General features: G+C 45.8%; 1 protein-coding gene across 1 annotated transcript in view; it reads left to right on the top strand.

Moving 5' to 3' along the window:
• The first annotated feature begins 453 nt into the window (after nt 1-453).
• The window catches only part of GALNTL6 (polypeptide N-acetylgalactosaminyltransferase-like 6), a 215371-nt gene continuing 194006 nt past the window's right edge, over nt 454-21818 (top strand). Inside the window, exons 1-2 of the mRNA XM_012651657.1 lie at nt 454-635; nt 4518-4701. Coding sequence (XP_012507111.1) covers nt 479-635; nt 4518-4701 — 341 coding nt within the window. The 5' untranslated portion in view covers nt 454-478. The remainder of the gene's footprint in view (nt 636-4517; nt 4702-21818) is intronic.

The following is a 21818-nucleotide window of genomic DNA, read 5'->3' as shown; positions in this document are numbered from 1 at the left end:
GTTCTGGCTGATGTGACAGGTACTTTTCTTCGCCGTTGTTTGGCGTGCATTGTCTCCAGCACACAGAACACGAGGCAAAGCCTTGCCGTCAACCAACCTCTGCTTGGAGGGAGAGCCCACGCCAGGGTGCGCGGCTGAGCTGCCCCCGCGGGCGGCACAGGCCGAGGCCCGCCTTGCCTGCCGGAGCCCGGGGCGTCAGTGACTTCTCCCGTGTTCAAACTAGGGGCCGTCTCTGAAGCATTCTGGAAAGTATAAAGTCTAAAAACCTCGAGGCATACAATCTTCTTAGTGTCTCCCCTCTACGTGAAGAAAGGAGAAACACGGTCTTCCAGCGCCTTCCGCTGGGATCCGGCATTATCCGCGCAGTCACTGTGCACAAACGACCGTGACTATTGCGCGGCAACTAACGTTTTGCGTTCTTTCTGTGCATCCCCTAACTTGCTTCCTAGATCACCTGAAGGATAAGTTAGAAGAATACATGGCCCGATTTTCCAAGGTCAGGATTGTTCGCACCAAGAAAAGGGAAGGGCTCATCCGCACCCGACTCCTGGGGGCGTCGATGGCGAGAGGCGAGGTCCTGACGTTCCTGGACTCCCACTGCGAGGTCAACGTGAACTGGCTGCCGCCGCTGCTCGGTGAGTCCGCGTCCCCGGAGGGCCCGGCGCGGCCGCGGTTCTGGAGGGCGCGCACCCGCGTCCACGGAGTTTGCAATCCGCAAGGACTAGCAGTCCTTCCCACAATTTTTCCAGCGGAAGCCTTGAATTAGTATGAGAGTTATTAGAACCAGAATATCTTAACCACTGCTGAGGACAGCAGTAACTAGAAAACTACATTAAAATTGACATTTTAGATAATGTCAACTGCAATCTAACTTAAGGTGTAAAAAGGTTTCATTTATCTTAGACGTTTTCCTTTTTTGTAGTCTTATTCACTGGGTAAACACTAAAAGAAAAAAGGACCCCCAAATTCTTTTTTATCGTCGTTCTGTAACTACAATAAGACTAAAATATGCACACACATTTAGCAAGTATTACATGGTTGTTAAGACATGAGGAAGGAAAATTATTCAGCCCCAGAATACAGTTAAGATGTAAACACCTTGACATTTTCTAGGATTTATCATGCCATTTCTTTTTTTGTTATTCTTTCTACTTCTGGCATCAGACTATCCCTAAATATACAACCCCCACCCCATATTCATTATACAGAGACCCTCTCAGACACTCAGAGCTGCTACCCAGGTGATATATCTTAAATGTTCATGATAAAACGAAGAGAGAAACAAGAAGGCTATGTCAGACTGCGCTTGAACTGTTAGAAACACAAAACGGGAAGTAATTCAAGCTAGAAGGCATATGCGTGACTCAGTTCAAGCTTCACTATTTTTGCTTTTTATTTTACAGTGAAGTCAGATATAAAGTCCAGTTGTGGATAAGAAATAAATTGTGAGCCTGAAAAAAATCTCTTTCTAAGAAGTTCTTGTTGTACACATATTGTACTCCTTTCTAATCTTCCAGATTTTGATAATCAACTTTTGTTGTAAATACATCCCTGGCCTTGGAAATAAAGCCACTAACAACTGCCTTCACAGTAGCTGCCTCGGAAAGAACGATTTGCTATTGACTACTGTGTAGGATTTCAGCAAAGCTCCATTAGTAAAAGATGGCGGGGGGGGGGGGGGATCAATTGAAACTGTATAGGATTTAAAAAAGGAAACAACCAGCATCTAAGACCCCCCACCACATCACCACAGACCCCCACACAGAGGACTGCCCAGCCATCCTAATCTACGGGCTGTTTCAGTGTTCCTACAGTCGGACTCCTCTGAGCTTTTAATTAAAAGTACCTTGTCCAAGGACATAGCAATTTAGAGCTTCATCAGCAACGGTGAGATTCCACAAACTGAATTTGACCTATATGGTGCTGAATACTCAAGGAAGTCAGCAAAAGGTCTAATTTATTTATGAACCAAAGCAATCCCTAAATGCCAATTATCGAGTCTCTGATTGTTCACCGTGTGTCTAACAAAACACTAGAAGAAAAACAGGAAAAAAGAAAAAGAGAATAAGAGAAACCCACAACCCACTTTTTCTCATTAAAGCATTTCATTTCCCATAGGCCTGATAGCTAAGAAATGATCCAAGCATGGGATCACTATCTTTTCTTATTTTCCTCTATCAGTGTCTTGATACATCATCCAGAATGAAAAAAAACAGGTGGAGCCACACAGTCTCTTGGTTCATTTTTCACCTTGGGATTATACCTGAATTTCAATTTCCCATTAAGAGTCTGTTTGTTTGATCCCTGGAAATTGAAATGTAGGCACAAGCCTTGGATGAAAAATTCATCATGCTGCTCTCACCCTAAGCTAGTGCAGCGGGATGAGAGCTGAAAGGAAATCTGAAGGGAAAGTTGACAGTTAATTTAACAGACACATCCTCTTTGGGTCACCTTGGGACCCTTTGTTGGTCAAGGAACTTGTAAATCAAACCTGATTCTAAATTTGATTGAAGAAAGTCACTGAAACCTTAATACTAAAAGACCTGCAGGGGTGACAGCAGAAATATTTTGGACACGGCGGCAATGGTCTCATATGTCAAAGACATCTCTGGGAAAACACCATTTGGATAAAGATTAAACCCCATTATAAGACTTGCCCAGGTGAAAGCGGATGCTCAGAGAGTCCTTGGTGGAGATTAACTGGAAATAGCGAAGGGAGGGGGGTCTCTGTCCACTAGTCAGCTGGGATACGGGAAAGGCCACCTCGGGACCTCCGAGGCTCACTGGGGCTGCGCCATCTAAGGTTGCAACCCCTTCCACGCCCCGGTATCCTGCATCCCCTTACCCTGTTTGATTTTTTTCCATTTCATTTATCACCTTCTAAAACATTATATAATTTAGTTATTTACTATGTTTCTTAATTGTCTTTGCTTCATTCCTGAAGACCGGGATTTTTTGTGGTGTTAGTCACTGCTGTGTCCCCAGAACCTAGAAAAAGTGACCAGCACAGAGTTTCTAATCAATAAAAAATGTCATTGTTGAAAGAGGAAAAGGACAAATGAATGAATGAAAAGGCATATAGGGCTAGAGGCGAAATATTCCACAGGACCCTTTGGTTTCCACACCCTGTGTTATCAGAATAAAGCCACTGTTATTCCAGCTGAGAAAACCTTGTGCTTCCTGCCCCCCGATTAGGAGAAACTTCTGGAGAAAATAGACAGTTTCCTTATTGTAAGAACTTTACCCCAGCACATATGATGTTTACTCCAGGACCCCTGGAGAAAGTGTGATACAGAAACAACCAAACTTCAGAATAGTTCTAAATCATCTCTGTTGTTTCTTGATTTAGTGTTGCATGCCGCATCCAAAGGTCTTCCAGATGATGAGAGCAGGTGTTCGTACTTCAAAGTTCTGCCTGTTTGACAGTGTTGGCTTTTTATAATAAATATTGCTTAAATTCACATTCTTGGAAAGAAAAATACTTCACAGATCACTGTTCTAGGTGAACCAAAGTATGCAAACGCCAGTTCCCTGCACTGGCTGCTAAGGCTAGCACAATAGCACTACCTGCTTGGGAAAGGAAGGTGCTGAAACCGAAAAAAGAAGTCACCCCTCTGCTACCAGGAGAAGCGCCATGGAAAGGCTAGGTTTGGGGATTGGACTCCTGAGCAGGCTTGCATCTTGGTTATTGCTCTCAAAAGCTGCGTAACCCTTGACAAGTTATTTAACTTCTCTGAGCTCAGCTTCTTCACACACAAATTGGGGATGTCAATAATAGGCATCCTACAGGGTTGCTCAGAGTATTAGAAATAGCATGAGTATAAATAACTTAGTAGCTGTAGCTGCTCAAGAATTTAACAGTAGAAGGAGTAATAGCAGTAGTATCATACCACCTAACACTTTTTGGATATGATGGAGGAGGATAAAAATGTACAGCTTTGACAAACAGAATCTATCTCGAAGATCAAATAAGACTTGGCAAAATCTCTGGCAAACCTCAAAGCAAAGAATTCTATGCATGGTCTGTCACATTTCGGGGGGGACAGCCATCATGGCTGTTACAAGATTAGATGCCACAAAAACCATGAAGTTAAATATTTACATCTTGGAACCCTCAGAAAGCAGGCCAGTATTTTCTCAGCAGGCGGTGGCTATATGCTCGAAGGAACACAAATACTGTGTATACTCTGCGCATGTTGGATGCATGATAAAATGACAGATTGGGGACAGGTCAAAGCAAAAATGTGACAGAGGGAGAGCTAAATGGACTTCTGCAAGTCTCTCTGGGACGTAACTTTCTTAAAGGCAAATGCAGCAACTCTGATTGTACCTAATCACTGTCCCATCACGTTAAGTCCAGCACTCGAACAGAGATTCCCGCGAAGTGCTGAAAGAATGAGAGGGAGCGAGGCTGCGAGCGTGATGCATTAGCAGGGAACTGCAGGCTTCTCTTTGCTGAAAATGACAGATGACCTAGGCAGGCATGTCATTTCCTATTTTGTGCTTTCATTTTTCAGACCAAATTGCACTAAACCACAAAACCATCGTGTGTCCCATGATCGATGTCATTGACCACAATCACTTTGGGTATGAGGCCCAAGCTGGGGATGCCATGCGAGGAGCCTTCGACTGGGAAATGTACTACAAAAGAATCCCCATCCCTCCAGAGCTGCAGAGGGCAGATCCCAGCGACCCTTTTGAGTGAGTAGCAGCCGAGGGAGGGGCCGAGGGAGAGAGGGCAGGTAACTCCTTCGAGGTGCATCAAGCCTGGGTCCCATGAGGAAAGTTATCTTTAACAAATGGGATAAAACAGGTGGCAACAACATGCAAAACGCCAGAGAAAGGTCAGACCTACAAGCTGTAGAAAACTGCAAGCTGTGCCGAATACTTGGACCATCCCTTCTCCAACTTTGCTAGGCGGGAGAGAAAGCGTGCAGATAAAGATCAGGAAAATGCGTCATTAACAGAAAGTACATGGAGAAGGAAGGCATGTGCCCTTTCAGATGCTCTGTTCTTATTCTCAGTTCTTTCTGTTCTTTTTACTTCTCCTTAAAGAGTTACTGAAATTAACTCTGTTATTTTTCTTTTATTGGAGATTGACATAGACTATGAACCAGTACTCAGCCTATCTCCTGCCTCCTGTTGGGAACTATCTATGATGGAGGGCAGTGCTCCTGAGCAGGTGCTCCCATAACTTCAACTTGGGGAAGTCAATCAAAATGATACATCCAGAGCACATAATTTTTAATAACTCTGCCCCTACCTTAAGTACGTACTACACAGAGCAGAATATATAACAATAATCTATTGATTAATTTCCACCAAACTAAATCCTCTTCTTTCAGTATGGACATGAGAACTGTGCATTTCAAGAAATAGAAAAAAATAAAGAAAGAAATATGGTTCATGTTGACAAACTATCAGTACCACTAATGGTGAATGGTAAACTTTTTCCAACAGTTAGCCCAGAGATTGCCCAGGGCATACTAGTATCTATTCCTCATATTGCACCCTTTGATCTCATTAAAACCTTTACAATTTTGAGACTATTGTATATATTTATATTTTTTTCTTAGTACAAGAAAAATGTCTGTGATCAAGGCTTTGCACACTCTGTAAGAGTCCATTTAAAATGCATTAAAATAATACTGCCTTTTCATCAATAATATGGGCCATAAAAGTTTGCTGTAAAGAAGCTACTGAGTACAAAAACCACTTCTGTGACACTAACACTTTAAATTACAGTAAACATTTCATAACGATCAGGAAAACGTTTCTTCAAGTTCTAGTCTCTGGAAGGCTGAACTCCTGGGGGATCAGAAGGGGTTTTGATAGACATTGGCCTGATAAAATGGGAGAGAAGTCATTTATTTTGTAAAATGAAGCATCTTCATTACACACCCAGAACTCTTCTGGAGGTAGGCCTCTTTAGACCCTCAACTTATGGGAGAGTTTTTGAAAAAAAAAAGTAAAATGAAAGACCTTTGTTACTTCCCCAAATGTTTGGCCAAAATTTCCTAGATATTCAAAACTTCCAGAAAAGTTTTTTAGGAATCTCAGCAAAGGAGTTTCTAGGAAGCATTTGAAGTGGGCCCAGATGAGAGATGCTCTTCATACTTCCATGACAGTAACCTTCTGCACATCGTGACAAAGGGCTTATTAAGCTGGGACAAATAATGAGTGTGTGAGATAACACATCTGGCGACTAGCTTGATTTAGCCATTCCATGATGTGTACATATTTCAAAGCGTCATGTTGTGTGCCATAAATATAATATATACAATCAATTTCTATTTGTCAACTTAAAAAATAGATAAGAGGAAGAAAATAAAACAAAAAACTGTCTCAAATGCTAAAAATAAAAAGTGTGCGGGTGGTGGGGAGTACACAAGAGCCCTAAATGACAAGTATAGCTGTCGTTAGGTGGCCGCCCACGCTCGTAGAAGAGCCACAGTTTGGCTGCTGCTATCCGAGGTCACCATGTTTTAGGGGCTAGATTTCATCCATGGTGGCTGTCCAAATACTGCAGTTATAACGACCGTTTACGATACTCATGCTGCGACAGCAGGGGGCGCTTTCTGAAACAGTGGGATCAAAATGCTGCCAAGGGAATCTTCAATGGTGAAAACTATAAAAGCATAAAAAATTGTAAAAGTAGTCTCAGTGCCTGCACTGTCCGTGGGAATGTTTGTCAGGCAGACCAGGGCTGTGGCACCTCACTTAACCCCAGACCTGGCAGAACTGGTAACTTTCAGAACGAGATTACCTCCTGCTCCTGTCACCTACTTAGGTGGTTGCTGTCCTGTCAAAGATTGCATTCATCTACTGCATGTTACCATCCTTCTGCTTTAAGTCCCTTTGATTCCTGGGAATGTGGACGTTTTAGCTTTTTGTAATAAATGTAACTTCCTAGAGGTGTCCACTTTGATCTTAAAAACTGCATTTGCCTTCCTGCTAATAAAAGAATGGTTACCCGAACAGCTCTGAGCAGCGCTTCCGCGATCCCGTTACCACGGCAGTCACCTGAAAGTGCTTGTAAACGACATGCTTTGGGCTAAAATTTGCTTCTCTGGATGTCAAGCCGTAAGATTCACAGAATGAACACAGTCTATCTATGTATCTCCTCTTTAGTCTTTCAAGAGGCTGCTGCCAAAGTGTGTGGTTTTCTGTGGGAAGAGGGGAGAGGGGCAGAAAAGATAGAAAGAGGACTGTGTGAATATATCGCGAATCTCAGGACTTTCCATACAATACGTATGCAAAAAATTCTCTTTCTGTAGCAAGTTTACCAAATGTCCTATGTGACAAGATCTAAATTCTCTCATTTATTCTGCCATTATTTGAGTTTTCAGAGACTATTCATTAGAGCGTTGCTTTTCAACCTGAAAATTCTGTGAAATTAATGGGGCATGAACAGTATTTAACTATTAATGAATTGAATTGAAAATGTCAGAGTATTATACTAGTGGGTAGGTCTAAGTGTTATTTCTCAAATATTCAATTTCAGTTATAATGCATATATGATCCTAGGAAGTGGTATAAAATGTATTTCTTAATGTAGGCTACATAGTCAAAAGAGTTCAAAATCTACCAACTTCTAAGAATCCTGACCTTCAACAATCTGAGTGTGAAAGAAAAGGAAAATTCATGGATAACTTTGGACATGAAGAAAATATTTACTTATCTTTGAAAAGGTATCTAGTTTTGAGACAAACTGCTACTAGAATATGAGAGAAAATTTTTGGTTCAAATTATTTGTGGTTCAAATTATTACATGGTGGTCAAAATTCTGATTGGATTGGACTGGATATATTTGAGAAACATTTTTGTCTTTTGAGTAAAGAAAAACAAAACGTTGCTCTTTTCTAGTGGCTTTTATCTTGCTGTAATGCTTTCAGGAAATACTTGTTATTCATGGCTTTGAGAAGACTTGCTCATTCCTGGTTCATCTGGGAATGCAGGACACCTAGGAACATAAACCTTTTCTGTGTGACAAAACAGAATATGCTCCTTTCGTCATGACGACAGAGGGGAAGATGTTCTTTTGCTTTCTGACCATTAACTTACTCTCTTTAACATTATCTCAGCATCTAAAAGTTTATAAAGGACCAGAAGAAATTATCTTGCCCAACTTCCTTGTCAATGGAAGCAACTGCTAGGCAATGCCCAAGACAGGCGAGCAGCCTCTGCTGGAACTTGGCAGGAAAGTGTATTTGCTCCCTCAAAAGACAGTCCTTTCCGTTAAACTCATTGACAGAAACATTTTTCCTTCTGTTAAGAAAATTCTGCCTCCATGGTCCCAAATTGTCCTACTTGAGATATAAAGAATGTCTAATTCCTCTTCAGTGATAGAGCTGTTAAAAATATTCAACACATAGCTCAGAAGGGATAGCTGCTCTGCCTACCCCTTCCAAGGGGGAACAATAAGAAACTTTTTTCTTTTCCAGACTAAATATTTCCAATTCTATCACCATGTTTTCCAGGTCCTCCAGCATCTTGTAAAAGCTGGTGCTTGTTGATGTCACTATTCAATACACATAAATTCATTTGACTACTACAGTCTCACCCACACTTCTACAACTTATCCACAAGGATAACATGAAATATTCCAACCAATATATGACTCTATTAGCCATAAAAATAAACTAATTTCTAGGGCATTTACCCCAGTTCCTAGAGATCATGCTTCCTTTTGCTAAGTACAAAGAATCTGTTCAGTGGTCCATCCAACTTTGCAAGTCCATTGCGTCTTTCAGAATCCACCTTTATCCTGTCTTTGAAATTGTGGAGACATTATTTTGACATGGCCAGTCTTCCTCAGCTAGATCTCCACAAGTCCTCAAAAACTTCTAACTTAGAGTTTTAATCATCATGGATGGAATTCTTGTGCACAACCATTAGTGAGAACTGACATTCTCTATTTTCCACCTGTTTATACCACCAGTTTCCAAAATTTTAAAAATAAGGGTATCCACAATAAGGGAGAAAAACTCACAGGCTACAAACATCCATTTATTCTCTCAGGAACCCCCTACATCTGTCAGTTTGAATTCAACGACTCCTCATCTGGGGCCAGGACCTGGCCCACAAATGTCCCTGGGCTTAGATAGCAATGTCCCTCACCTGTTGGCAAGCACCTCCAGGCAGCAGTTCAAATACAGAAGTCCCTGTGAGGGCCTACGGGCCGAATGTGGAATGCCTGTGAGCTGGCTCTGAAGTCCAGAAGTGTTAAGCCTAGCCCATGATAAAATGCATTTCAGGGAGTCGTATCACGGTTGCGTGGAAGTGGAATGCCTTCCACAGATTTACGCACAGCACCTTCCTTTGTTCTCCCAAGAAACAGGGTGCAGAACTTGCTGACTCTCTTTCTTATATAAGAGCATGAGAGTATTGATGCCAACACTGTGTGGAAATCAGTGCTTCTTGGGTAACAAATATAACTTTTTCTAAATTTAGGGTTAGAATAGAATCCAAAAAATATATGAATAATCATAAATTCATCAAGTTAGAAGAAACCTAAAAGACAATCAACCTCTCATTTTTATTGAAGAGGAAACCAAGGCTAAAGAGTCCAATACCACAACTAATAAACTGAACAGCCACTGCTAGAATCTGGGGTTGTCGACTCACCATTCCATGTCATTCTTTCTTTCACATCATGGTGGTAGGGAAAAAAGTAACAGTTGTTAAATGTGTATTGCTATGAATCGGGCACTGGGCTAGGAAATTTACGTAAATTTCTAACCCATTTGATCCTATTTCAAGCCTATAAAATAAGTAATACTGCCCACATTTTTACAGATGAGGTGATTTAGGCTCACAGAGGTTTAAGCAGTTTTCCCAAGTTTACACAGTAAATTGGAATACCAGAGCCAAGGATTCCCACTATTCCACCTCCCTTTCTACTCAGAGAAGATGCATTCTCTAGTGCTTAAGGAAAAATCATGTTCAAATATAAAAATAAATTTTCAGAGAATACAATAACTTCTTCCCCAAACACAGCAATGCAGCTGGGAAGTGGATACCACAAAGCCAAAAGCATCACTGACCTTGACCAATCCTTACAGCAATTCTTGTTTCAAAGCAAGTTCAGGACATTGGGTCAAACAAAATCACTCCAGGTCTGCCCCATACAGACAGACCGTGCCTGTGCAGGGTGCCCAGTGGAGGGTGTGAGGGGCCGACACCCAGCCAGCCCTCTGCTCAGTAGAGCCACAGACACAGGCATGGGTTGACGAGCCCGGAGGAAAAGTGCTCTTTCTTGTTGAGTAGAGAAGCTTCACTTTATTAATGCAAAGAGGATAAGAATAGATTGAGGATCAATTTACTCGATGCCTAGAATGAACGACTAGCCTTCATCGCCACCTTACTGGTTCATTAATTGACCTTCAAAATTTTAACATCCCACGTGGGTAAACTCCAGTGAGAACTGAGGGAACCTTAGCTTACTCAGAATTTGAAAGGAAAGAATCTTTGACACAAAACTCTTTCCACGTCATTTTTGACCCAACAGTAGTAATTCTAAATGTAATCAAAATCGTAAGGCATGAAATGGACTTCCCATGAAAAAACAGACGGGTCAAACTAGGAATTTAACGTAGAATGTAAAGTAAGAAGGATAACTTTGGGGGTCTCCTTTGTTTTCACCTCTAAATTGAATTGGATACTGTTTACCTTCTCCCTTTTTCTGTCCAAAAGCCTGGGCTATCAGTTTGGTAGAGTGGGAGAATTTCACTCATACGCCTCTTCTCAAGCCACTTCAATATTCTCACAAATTTTGCATGATCTTCATGCAGTTGTTTCCAAATCTTGCCCCCTTTTTCCTCAAAACTCAAATTGGTGCACACAAACTACCAACGTATGTGCTCCTCAGCCTCAGCCTCCTACCACCTCATTCTCTGTGATTGAGGTACTCAAACTGTAGTTCCAAACTTTGAGGGGATTAGGTTAGAACACGTGTTCATCAAGTTAGTCGAGAAATGAGCTCCAGGAGAGTGAAATGGGGCTTCAGCCTTCCCCAACCTCAACCACAGATCTGGCCTGACCTGCATGTTATTCCACAGGACCCTCAATTAATAACTACTTCATTAAGCCTATATTGTATCCAATATAAAAATTAGCATTTGTTCAGCACTTAATAGTGTGTAAAGTACTTACTACATTATCTAACAGATCCCCTGTGATAATACTTGGGGGTAGGTAAAGTCACTATTGTTATTTTTCTAATTTTACAAATGAGACAGTAAGAACCAAAGAAATTAAGTGCCTACCACAGTAACGAGAAGCCAAGTCAAGATTCAAATCAATGTCTTCATTCATTCATTTAGATTTCAAATCTCAGGTTTAATCAATAATCTCATTGGACTCAAATCAATGCCATCTTTCATTCATTTGGGCTTTAAATCCCTTGAAGAGAAACATAGGCACCCATTAGGTGAAGTAGTTTCGCCAATTAATGTTTCATAGCGAGTTCGTAACGAGAGCGGGAAGGAAAACAGATGGCCTCGTTCCCGTACCGCGTTCCTACCCTTAGACCCGACTAGAGCGTACAGGGTGAAAATGTCAGCTTTCAGTTACTTACTAATGAAGGGAAATGTCAACAATGCCAGCTTCTGGTCTGTTTATAACAAGATCTAATGCAATATTTGACAACTGCAAAAGGACAAAATGTTTAGGGAAAAATACTGTCAAACTTCTAACTGGTGTCCTAGTCTACAGAGGGCGAGAATAGGGGGGCAGAAAGGGCTCAAGTGTCTAAAAAACGAATCAAAACATTGACTAAAATCAATCTCCCTTCAAAGCCCAGATGAGCCCCCACTGAAGACTTTTTCAGTATAAAGTAAAATGCTGCAACATGGGCAGAGACGCTCCAAACACAGTTGTTCGGTTTCCCAACTCCCTTCTGAGACCCCCCACCGGCGCGTAGACCCAGGGGCCCTTCGCCGTCCTGGGCCTCCAGTCCCGGGAATTGCTCTGCTGTGGAGACGCTCAACATGGGGTTGCAACAGCCTCTTTCCCTTGTCAGGGTCACAAACAACCGTTTCTTTCCTTTCTCTCGCAGCGGGTGTGATCTTTACCCCAACAGGACACTCCGTGGTTCTGTCTCCCTCCCTTGGCACGCAGAATAATATTAACACATTTAATTCCTAAATTATTAATAGCAATCACTTCAGTTATTCTACTGGTGCCTCCCTGCTCTTTAGTTTGTCCTGGTCTCGAGATCTCTGGGTTCCTGGGGTAGCCTTGCCCCCTTCTCTGGTATCTGACTGTGTTTGGAATTTAGAATTTCTTTCCTCTGCCACCATTTGCTATAAGAGCCACTCAGTCATAGGAGGCTGGTATGCTACTCACGCTATTTTGGAAGGAGGGGAGACCTGCTCCCCCATCCTGAGAGAGACGTCCACCAGGTATACCACTCACTCGAGACCATGGTCTCAGGTGAACTCGGAACACCCTGCTCTTCTCTGCTCACACCTTGCCGTGACTCTTTTTCTGACTATCCTCTGTCTTTGTTTCTTTGGCAACATCTGCCGAACCTTGGACTGCAGACGCTCATTCCTGGCCTCGCTTCACTGCTGCCAGGTTAGTCGCGCCTCCACAGTCAGGCTAGAGCCTGCGATCCTCATGCCCCGCACCCCTGGGCAGAATCGACCATCCCCTGCAGACCTCCGGTACCACCCACTGGCTATGGACAAAGCCACTTAAGACACAGCAGTGGCTCCCTATGTATTGAAGAACTATGGCGTTTAAAAACTTGGGCTGATGACTGTTTTTGTTGTCAATTGACCATTACCCATTCTGTTCTGCTTCCCAAACTGGCGTCCCTCTGTCTCCTATGACAGCTGCTTGCTCTGTCCCAGCCCCAGCCTCGAGATGTGACTTGTCTCCTTGTACATTCACTCCTTACCTGGACTCTCTCATGGGTTCTGTGCTCCACAATGTAATCCTCCTGGGTCCTGAGCTCCTCTTTCTGCCTCCCCAGGCTTCTTTAATGAAAGTCTCGCTAGCATTTAGCTAAGGAAAAAACCTCCGTGCACCTGTGAAAATATCGTCGCAGCCTCCGTCCCGGTACCCAAGGTGCAGGAGCATTTACTCTGCTATCAGATAACATCACACCAGAGCACGGGGCAACGTGACAGGACCTTCTGCCATTCACCCAAATTTCACCTCCCTCCCAGCAGACAGGGAAATAGACCCAAGGCTGGATCTTAGCTTTACTTTCTCACCTGAGGTTTCACTGCTAAAATATATTCTCCAGCTCTTCTATCCTCTTCAGTTCAACAACTCTTCTTTTCTTTTCCTAGCCACTGCTGACACTGATACTAGAATGTAAACTCCCCCAGGGCAGGACGCACTGTTTGACTCGGTCCATTCAATGCTGCATCACTAGCACCCAGTACCACGCACCATAGGCGCTCAATAAACACCTACTGAATGGATGAAATAAGTATTAAGGTCAGGAGAGGGAGTGGTCAGACAAGGCTGGGTATATTTGAAGAAGAGGTGACAGTTTTTCAGCAAAAGATGCTAGCTACGGAAAATGCTGTGGCAGGACAGAGCACCGCTATTTGTAGGGTGTCATCCCCAGACCAGGCTCAACAGAGCACAGATTCCTGTAGAGCAGTGGTAGAAAGTAAGTATTAACAGGAAAAATAAAGAGAAGACTACAGAAGGCCTTTGTCCCACATGTAGAAGGAAGAAAGATATGGGAATGTTTTGGGGAAAATAGAAGGCCTTCCTGGGGTTATTTACATTATGAATGACAATCAAAATCGTCTTTAAAACCACAATCTAGGAGGTAACAACTTCATTAACGAGGGGGTAGCTTTTACTAAGGTAATGATACTGATCTTTCAGTCCTGTGCATTTCTAACAAGCAGCACGGTGCTGTGAGAATCTCGGTCTGCCTAGATGCCAGACACCCACTGTTCAGAGCACCCATGCTGGGGAGGGCTGGGAAAGGCAGAGAGCCAGTGGGGATTATGGTCTTAGAACTGGACGGTACATAAGCATAACAGGCCTGGAGAATCTGTGCAGATCTTAAAGTCTAGTTAAGAAAATCAAGTGTTCCAGGGAAGCCTTGAGTGTGTATATTTGAGGAAACGATAGCAAGCGGAATCTGCGTCTGCGCGTCGGCCAGGTGTGGTCTGACGGTGCGGAGCTGAGGCTGGACCTGAACAAAGAATCGTAACTTGGCCCAAAGGCAGGACAGTGGGCAAGTGAAAGTCTCTGGTCCTAATCACTCTGTCACTCTGTCACAGAGACAGAGCAGAGGTGGTCGCTGGGGCTGTCAGAACCCAACTGCCATGACTGTGTGTGTGTGTGTGTGATCTGACACCAGGTTTATTTATAGGTATGCGAGCGCCTGTGTATGTAAAGTTTGCTCGTAAATCACTTCAAATGATTGTGCTGAAGAACGCGGACACACGCTAGTAATTGGAGCCAGAAGGAGACGCGGCCTGGCTCCGATCCCGTGGCGCTGCCTCCCGAGGTGGGTGGACGGCGTTCAGGATCGCACAGGGAAGGTGACACTGCTCAGAGACAGAGTCATGCCCGTGACTGGAAAAAGACGTCAGAAATGAGGCGATCCTCTGACAAAGTTAGAGCAAAAGTAAAATAAATAATAAAATAGTAAGGCAAATGCTTCCCTTGATGGAAGTAGAGAGGAGAGATACTAGAAAATAGGCTTTTATTAGCATACCTGTGACTAAAGTGATCGGTTTTATTGTTTGCCGTGCATATGACTTCTTTGGATCCAGGACCAGCGTCTACAATGGCGCCACGTCCGCAGAGGCACCGGTTAGGCGGGGCCGTCATTTTCTCCTTCAAGGAAGTAATTGAGCTCCGGCTAAGATGCCAATGGCAGGGACAATAACTTTTCCTTTTTGTCTAATAGCTCTTAAAGTAGGTCCATCTGGAACTATGTTTAGGAGAAAAATGTCCGTTTCTGTTTCTTGGTGTGCCAATAAAAATGGGACAAAATGAACTCCTGTGGGAGGGAGCCTGGGACGCGCAACTCAGTGGAAAGGCTCAGGCCAGGGCCCCTGCCCGGAGGCGGCCCTGAGTTCGCTGGGCGGGGGGACTCGGCTTCTCCGGGCTGCTCTTTCTGGTCCAGAAGTGACCTCAAGAGCGTCCTCCCGCTTTAACCTTCAGTTACGGAGCTGAGTGGCCGCACCCAGCTGTCTGCTGTTTCCGCGTCTTCCCGTCAGCAGGAGCTAGCTCGGAGCCGCGGGCTCTGCCCGGACCGCGGGCGGCGGTCAGGGGAGCAGGGTCAGGGGAGCAGGGCCGGGGAGCAGGGCCGGGGAGCAGGGCCGGGGAGCAGGGTCAGGGGAGCAGGGCCGGGGAGCAGGGTCGGGGAGCAGGGCCGGGGAGCAGGAGCCCTCCAGGCCAGAGCCTTCCCCGCTGCAGCGCGCGGGTCGGAAAACCTACCCAAGGCCTTCCAGAAACAGCCCGCAAAGGGAGAAATTAGGTAAAGTGAAGGGTAAGGTAAAAGTAGAAATGAGAAAAAGAATGATTACATCGCAAGCCAGAGAAGAGGCCGTTCCCCCGCTGCCGAGTTGCTCTGAAAGCCGAGCTGAGCACCGAGCGTCCACCCTCCGCAGCCAGCCTCCCTCTGAAGGATCGGAAGCCCCAGCCGCAGCGGGCAGAAAGCCAGATCCACAGGAATCACGGGGAAGAAAAGGTTTCATCATAATCATTTCTTTCGGAAAATATCATCCCACCACACAAGCTTTTTCACTGTCTTCTTTAAGTGGCAGAGCAAGCAACACAACGTAAATAAACTTCTATTTGCATGTTAGACGTTGAGGGAAGAAAGGAAAGGCAACTTTGCTTGAGGGTAAAATCCACTGAAGCTCTGCAGCCCTGGGCAAACCCTATTTGTCGTGGTCATCACCTTCCCTGCACCTCGCACCCACGGCAGGGAGGCCCACCTGTGCTCCTCCGCCACGTCCTCCTCGCTCAGCGGCCGCCCTCAACCCTCCACCCTTTCCACAGATACCCCACAGATATCCCACACCTGCTACCCAGACCAGCCCTCCATCATTTCCACAGATATCCCACACCTGCTACCTAGACCAGCCCTCCATCCTTTCCACAGATACCCCACAGATATCCCACACCTGCTACCCAGACCCATCCCTCCATCATTTCCACAAATATCCACACCTGCTACCCAGACCCAACTCTCCATCGTTTCCACAAATATCCTACACCTGCTACTTAGACCAGCCCTCCATCATTTCCAAAAATATCCCACAAATATCCCACACCTACTACCCGGACCAACCCTCCATCATTTCCAGAAATATCCCACAGATATCCCACACCTACTGCCCAGACCAACCCTCCATCATTTCCACAAATATCCCACAAATATCCACACCTGCTACCTAGACCAACCCTCATTATTTCCACAAATATTCCGCAAATATCCCACACCTGCTACCCAGATACAGGCTCTTATAAACCTACCAATGTCTTCCTTCGAAAGTATGATCTGATCACCATCATGCATTAAATCAATGTAAAAAAGAAAAGAAACTGAATAAACCAACAGGACAACTGACCCTAGAAAAAGCAAAGATACTTATTTTAAAAATCTAACATTCCTCATCCAAAATCTAGAGCAGTTTCTGTGGGAAGGAGCAAACACAATTCTTGTGGATATTTAAAATGTGATCCCTAAAAGAAAAAATTCAGTAGATGGGCTGAGTAATAGAAGGAACAGGGCTCAAGCCCAAGCTGTCAACCTGGAGGAGAAAGTCAAGGGAACTGCTCACACTGCAAAGCAAAAGGATGGAACCAAAACCTGTATTAGTTTCCTAGGGCTGCCATAACAAAAGTCCCCAAACGGTGTGGCTTAAAGCAAGAGAAACATACCTTCTCACAGTCCTGGAGGCCAAGACATGCAGCGTCAAGCGTGTGGCAGGGCCATGCTCCCTCTGAAGCGCTGGGGACTCTCTCTTAGCTTCTTGAAGGATCTACCTGTCCTTGTCTTGCAGATGCTTCCCTGTAGGGTTCCACACGGCGTTCTCCCACGTGTCTTCACGTTGCCTTCCCTCTGCATGTGCGAGAAATGAAAGCTAACAGAGAAAAGCTACAAGACGAGAGAAATGAATCCAAGACATTCACCATCCACCCAAATGTGCTCTTAGAAGCAGAAAACAGAAATAGCAGAGGACAAGAATGGGGGCTCAGGCCCCCAGGAATATCAGCAGGAGGAGCATGCGTGCCTGTCCCCGGTTAGAACTTTGCCACTGCACATAGCGACTACTGAGAGGAGGTACCAAATGTTTGTTGGATGAAGAAATGAGTTTGGAGTATTTGAGGGATACCCTATGCTAGAACTTTCTTTCTAGCCATCCCTTGGCACCTCATTGCTTCTCAAATTCTGGAATCTGTTACCCACTTTTGACCAGCACGATAGAAAAAGAAGGTAAAATGTTTACTAGAAGTTAAATGGAGACGCAGAGGCTGGGATCCACAGTAGGAAGGTTCCTTTTGCCTCTAGAATGAGAAAATACACCAAAGAATTTCAAATGAGTATCTGTACACAGTGAATTGGAATGACACAAATCGGAACTATTTATTAATCATAATTGAGCAATTTGCTCCCCATTGTCTTCTCAGAAAATAAAATGTAGTTGATATATCCTTTACGTAATAGATTTCTGACTTGATGTGCTAATGTGTTTCTAATCTTTGCTTCTTGGTATCTAAAATTTTAACTAAGCACATCCTGCAAACTACTTATTGTCTCCCCAGACATGCAATTTATCTTGGTCTGATGAATACTTTCTTCCAGTTTTATTTGAGAAATTCCCTAGAAATTATGGATAATTAAACAAAATTTGAGAAACTAAATCAAAGAAATCTAATTCTGTAAAGAATGCTGAATCTAAAAACTAAACTATAATCTGGGAGGCTGAAATAACTCTTTGAAAGACAACGCTCCCATAAATATGCATATGTCTAGGACATACGTTCAAATGCATTCCACAGAAAGACCATTTTCTTATATGATGCCATATCATAGCCCAAATAATTTTATCTTCACTACCATAATATAGTGAATTAAAAAATATAAATTAACAACTCATTAAAACTAATGAATATGGTAAAATCGCTACAGAAAATTTTTCCTGAAAACTCTCTTTTATTTTATTCCTTAGACGTGCCAGAGTTAAAGGAATTCTTAAATTTAATCAGGGCCAACTTGCCTACTTGAAAAGTATATGAGAATGACTGGTAGTGAAAAGATGGCCAATAGCTCAACCTTTAGAAAGACCCTATTTCTAAATTTAGAATTATTGTAGAAATCCACCCCGGAATGGGACTCCTCTTCCTTGGCCAGGATGCTGAAGTGAGGCTCAAACACTCAAAACGGAGGTTCGCTCCAACTTTTGTTTGTGTTATACTGCCACCTGCTGGAAAAAACGTAAATCGTTTTAAAAGAAAGCGTTAACAAAAGGTCAAAATCGTTGTTTTTGCAAACGAGGTTTTTGATTCTTAAATTAAAGGTGATGCACACAGTGAATCAAGATGAGTAACTCCCAGTGCCCAAAGTGCCCTGAGTTGAAGGAGGATTAAATAAACCCCGACTGTAAAATCATCAAGCAGCCCCACTGTAGCATTGCTGATACATGAGTGGGTGCGTTGACAAAATCTTCTTGGTGTCGCCTCTAACAGAGCTCCCTTGACGGGAGCGCAGTGTTGCTCTCCGTCGTGTAAGATGTTGGGAGCTAGAAAAAGAGATGTCGAGGGAAGTTTGGGGAGGTCCGTGGGCATAAATGGCCGGCACGTGACGCAGATGTGGACAGAGAACGAGATTCCGAATCAAAAGCCCCGGGTCGGCGTGTTTCCCACGCGGATGACGGTGCTGCGCGTCCTGGAGGCCGCAGCACGGGGGCCTGGACCGGCGCGGGAACAGACACACAGCCGCGTCTCTGCGCCGTCCGGGACGCAGACAGACGCACGCAAACAAGCGCAGCACGCCGGACCCCGGAGTGCACAGCGACCGTCACGCGAACGGCTCGGAGCTGATCTGCCCACGGGGATGGGCAGGAAACTGGAAAGAGGGGAGGGATCGGGGGAAGCCTCAGCCGGGTGAGACCCGGAGCGCGCCTGAAAGGTCAGCGCCAATAAAGAAAGGTGGTGGCGACGGTAAGGGGAGAACAGATGACCTCCGGGCGCAGGACACCGTGTGCAAACGCACCAAGGGGACAAGCGCGCTGGCAGCTGACGGCGCCGGCAGGCGGCGGGCTCTGGCCGCTCTGCAGGGCCCGGCTGTGGGCGAGGCGTTTGCGAGCCGCCCCACCGCCTGTGAAATTCGAAATCCGTGGCTTAAAGCCTAAATCCCAACGCCGAGGGATTTGGAGGGGCTCCAGCGAGGTGACGAAGTCGCGGGGGGGCTCGTGCACGCGATTCGCGCCTTCCTGAGGACGGGCGGGGCCGGGCTCACCGCCCCTCGGCCCGCGTGCGCGTGAAGCCGCTGTCCGCAGCCTGGACGAGCGGTCTCCCCAGCGCCCGACCCTGCTGGCGCCCGATCCGGACGTCCGGCCTCCAAAGCGCCAGCCAGGCGTTGCTGCGGCGTGTGAGCCACCAGGCACGGGAGCGCAGAGGCGCTGGGGCTGTCCGCTTCCCGACGCCGGGCACCAGCACAGAGCGCGGCCCGGCCCCTGGGAGACGTGTCGTCTTGGGGGACTCACTTCGCTGCACTGGGCCTTGGGCTCCTCCGTCAAACACCATTAATTGGCGGAACCCAGACGCGCTTTTTAATCTGTGGAACTCCACTCTCCACCACAGCGTGGTGGCTCTCAGATGTACAATTATTTCTCTCTAATACGCAATCGAGGACGCTGAGATCTGCCTGTTTCAGAGGACATTGTGTGGGCGTTGTGGGGAGCTGATTACTTGCTCCTAGATCTTCGACAAAGCCGAGCGAGGATTTTAAACAGAGATGGAATGTTCGTAGTTCCGCCAACTCACGTTGGTTGTATTACCAGCATGCTGAAATATTGTAGATTGACCACCCTAATGCTTTTGGAAACTCCAAAGGTCTTTCTAGTTTAACACTTTTTGTTATCTCTGCCAGGAACAGACCCTGATGTAATGGTCTGTGCCTGTGATAAAGCTTAAATTACCACCATTCTCTTTCTAGGCTGCAAAGATGTGTGACTGCAGGCTCAAAAATTCCTCTCCAAAGAGTTTCCATCTGCAGAGCAGAACTAACCTCGGGCTAGTCCCGGGGAGGATGCTTCCTCGGTGGGCATATAACTCACCGCCAGGGCTAGGCAGCCTGAGGAGAAAGGGGACCCAGTGCGTCCCTCAGCCCAGCTGCAGAAAGGGCAGCAGCCTGCCCGCTGCAGCAGCTGCCTCTGGGTCTAGAACAGCATTGGGACTCACTTCTGTCTCTCCTCTCTGTTTCTCTCGTCTGGTTGCTTCATCCTCCCAGGCCATGGGTGGGTTTTCACTGGACAGGGGACAATCATGGTCACAGGTGGTGCTTGTCTCATCATCTTACAGCTGTTGGTCAGAGAGAAGAGGTGGGGTCCCCACTACTCCAGCTAAAAACACGTGAAGGAAAGACATCCCTTCTCCCGACCTGCACCCCGGCTGTTCCTGCCACAATCTCTCTGGCCACGGGGAGAGGATCTGTGACTGGCAGCCCCACAGAACCACGTGGCGAGCATGTGTGTGTGTGTGTGTGTGTGTGGAGAGAGTGTTACCTACAAGGACAGGAGTGCACTTCTGGGCTGACACAAATAATAAATGTCCTTTGCACTTGGTCACAAGACCAGCCCCTATGCTGGATACGTAGCATCCAGCTTATACAAGCTCTTTACTAAGTCAAAATTTTAAATTAAAGTGCCCAGTATTTTCTCTTCTCAATAATTCTGGAGACCTTATGTTGACGTTTTGTAGGAAAACTGTAATTTAAGAGAGAAATTATAGCCATTTGTCATTCTGAAAATATCGCAGTCAGTGGACACCAGGGACCCTGGAGGTTGGAGGGAAACCGGGGAGGGCGCCTTTGCTCACTGCCCCAGCAGTGTTCTAGACGGCGCGGGAGGGAGCAACGGGAGAAGGAACCTGCCTTCATGACACCACCGTCACTTGGGGCAGCCCTCTTCCTCTTCCTCTTCCTCTCCCTCTGCCTCTGCCTCGGGACTTCCTTCCTCTGCCTCTCTGCCTTCCCGGGCTCCTCATTCCCTCACCCTCGAGGCCTGTCGGGATTAGAAACAGGGCTGGTTTGGCCACACCCCAGTCACTTGTAGTTAGTGTGACTTTAGGTCATCATTCCCTCTCCTGAAGGAAGCAGCTAACCCTGACCCTACTGCTGACCCCTGCTGCAGTCGTGGAACGCCAAAGGGCTTTTCCTGATAGTATTGGAATTATAGTTAAAGCCTCAAAGCTGAAATCATTAGATAACAAAAACTTCATCTTTCTACAAAGAGAGGCGAACTGCCCACGACAGAGGAAAGGAGTCTGCTTCCCAATCCCCGGGTTGTGAGGAGAGACCCCCACAGCTCACCGTGAAGGGACCGGGGTGGGCTGACAGGAGGAGAGGCGGCCCTCTCTCCGGGTGGAGCCTGCTGGGCTACGGGAAAGCGCAGGCCCAGCTGGGTCCTCTCTGGATCGAGCGTGCAGGAGAGACGGAGAGGGCCTCAGGGGCCAGGATTCGGAAGGCACAAATGAAGAGGAACTGCCGTTGCCCCTTGTGCGGAGCAGCCCGAAGGCCGCAGCAGGGTAGGAGCTGCCCAGGACAGGGAGGTGAGCAGGGCAGCAAGCGAGAAGCCCGTGGTTTGGCCACTTGTGCT

Source organism: Propithecus coquereli, unplaced genomic scaffold (genome assembly GCF_000956105.1).
Source record: "Propithecus coquereli isolate 6110/MARCELLA unplaced genomic scaffold, Pcoq_1.0 Scaffold36, whole genome shotgun sequence".
In the NCBI taxonomy this organism is placed as follows: domain Eukaryota; kingdom Metazoa; phylum Chordata; class Mammalia; order Primates; family Indriidae; genus Propithecus; species Propithecus coquereli.
This window is presented reverse-complemented; position numbering and strand designations above follow the sequence as displayed.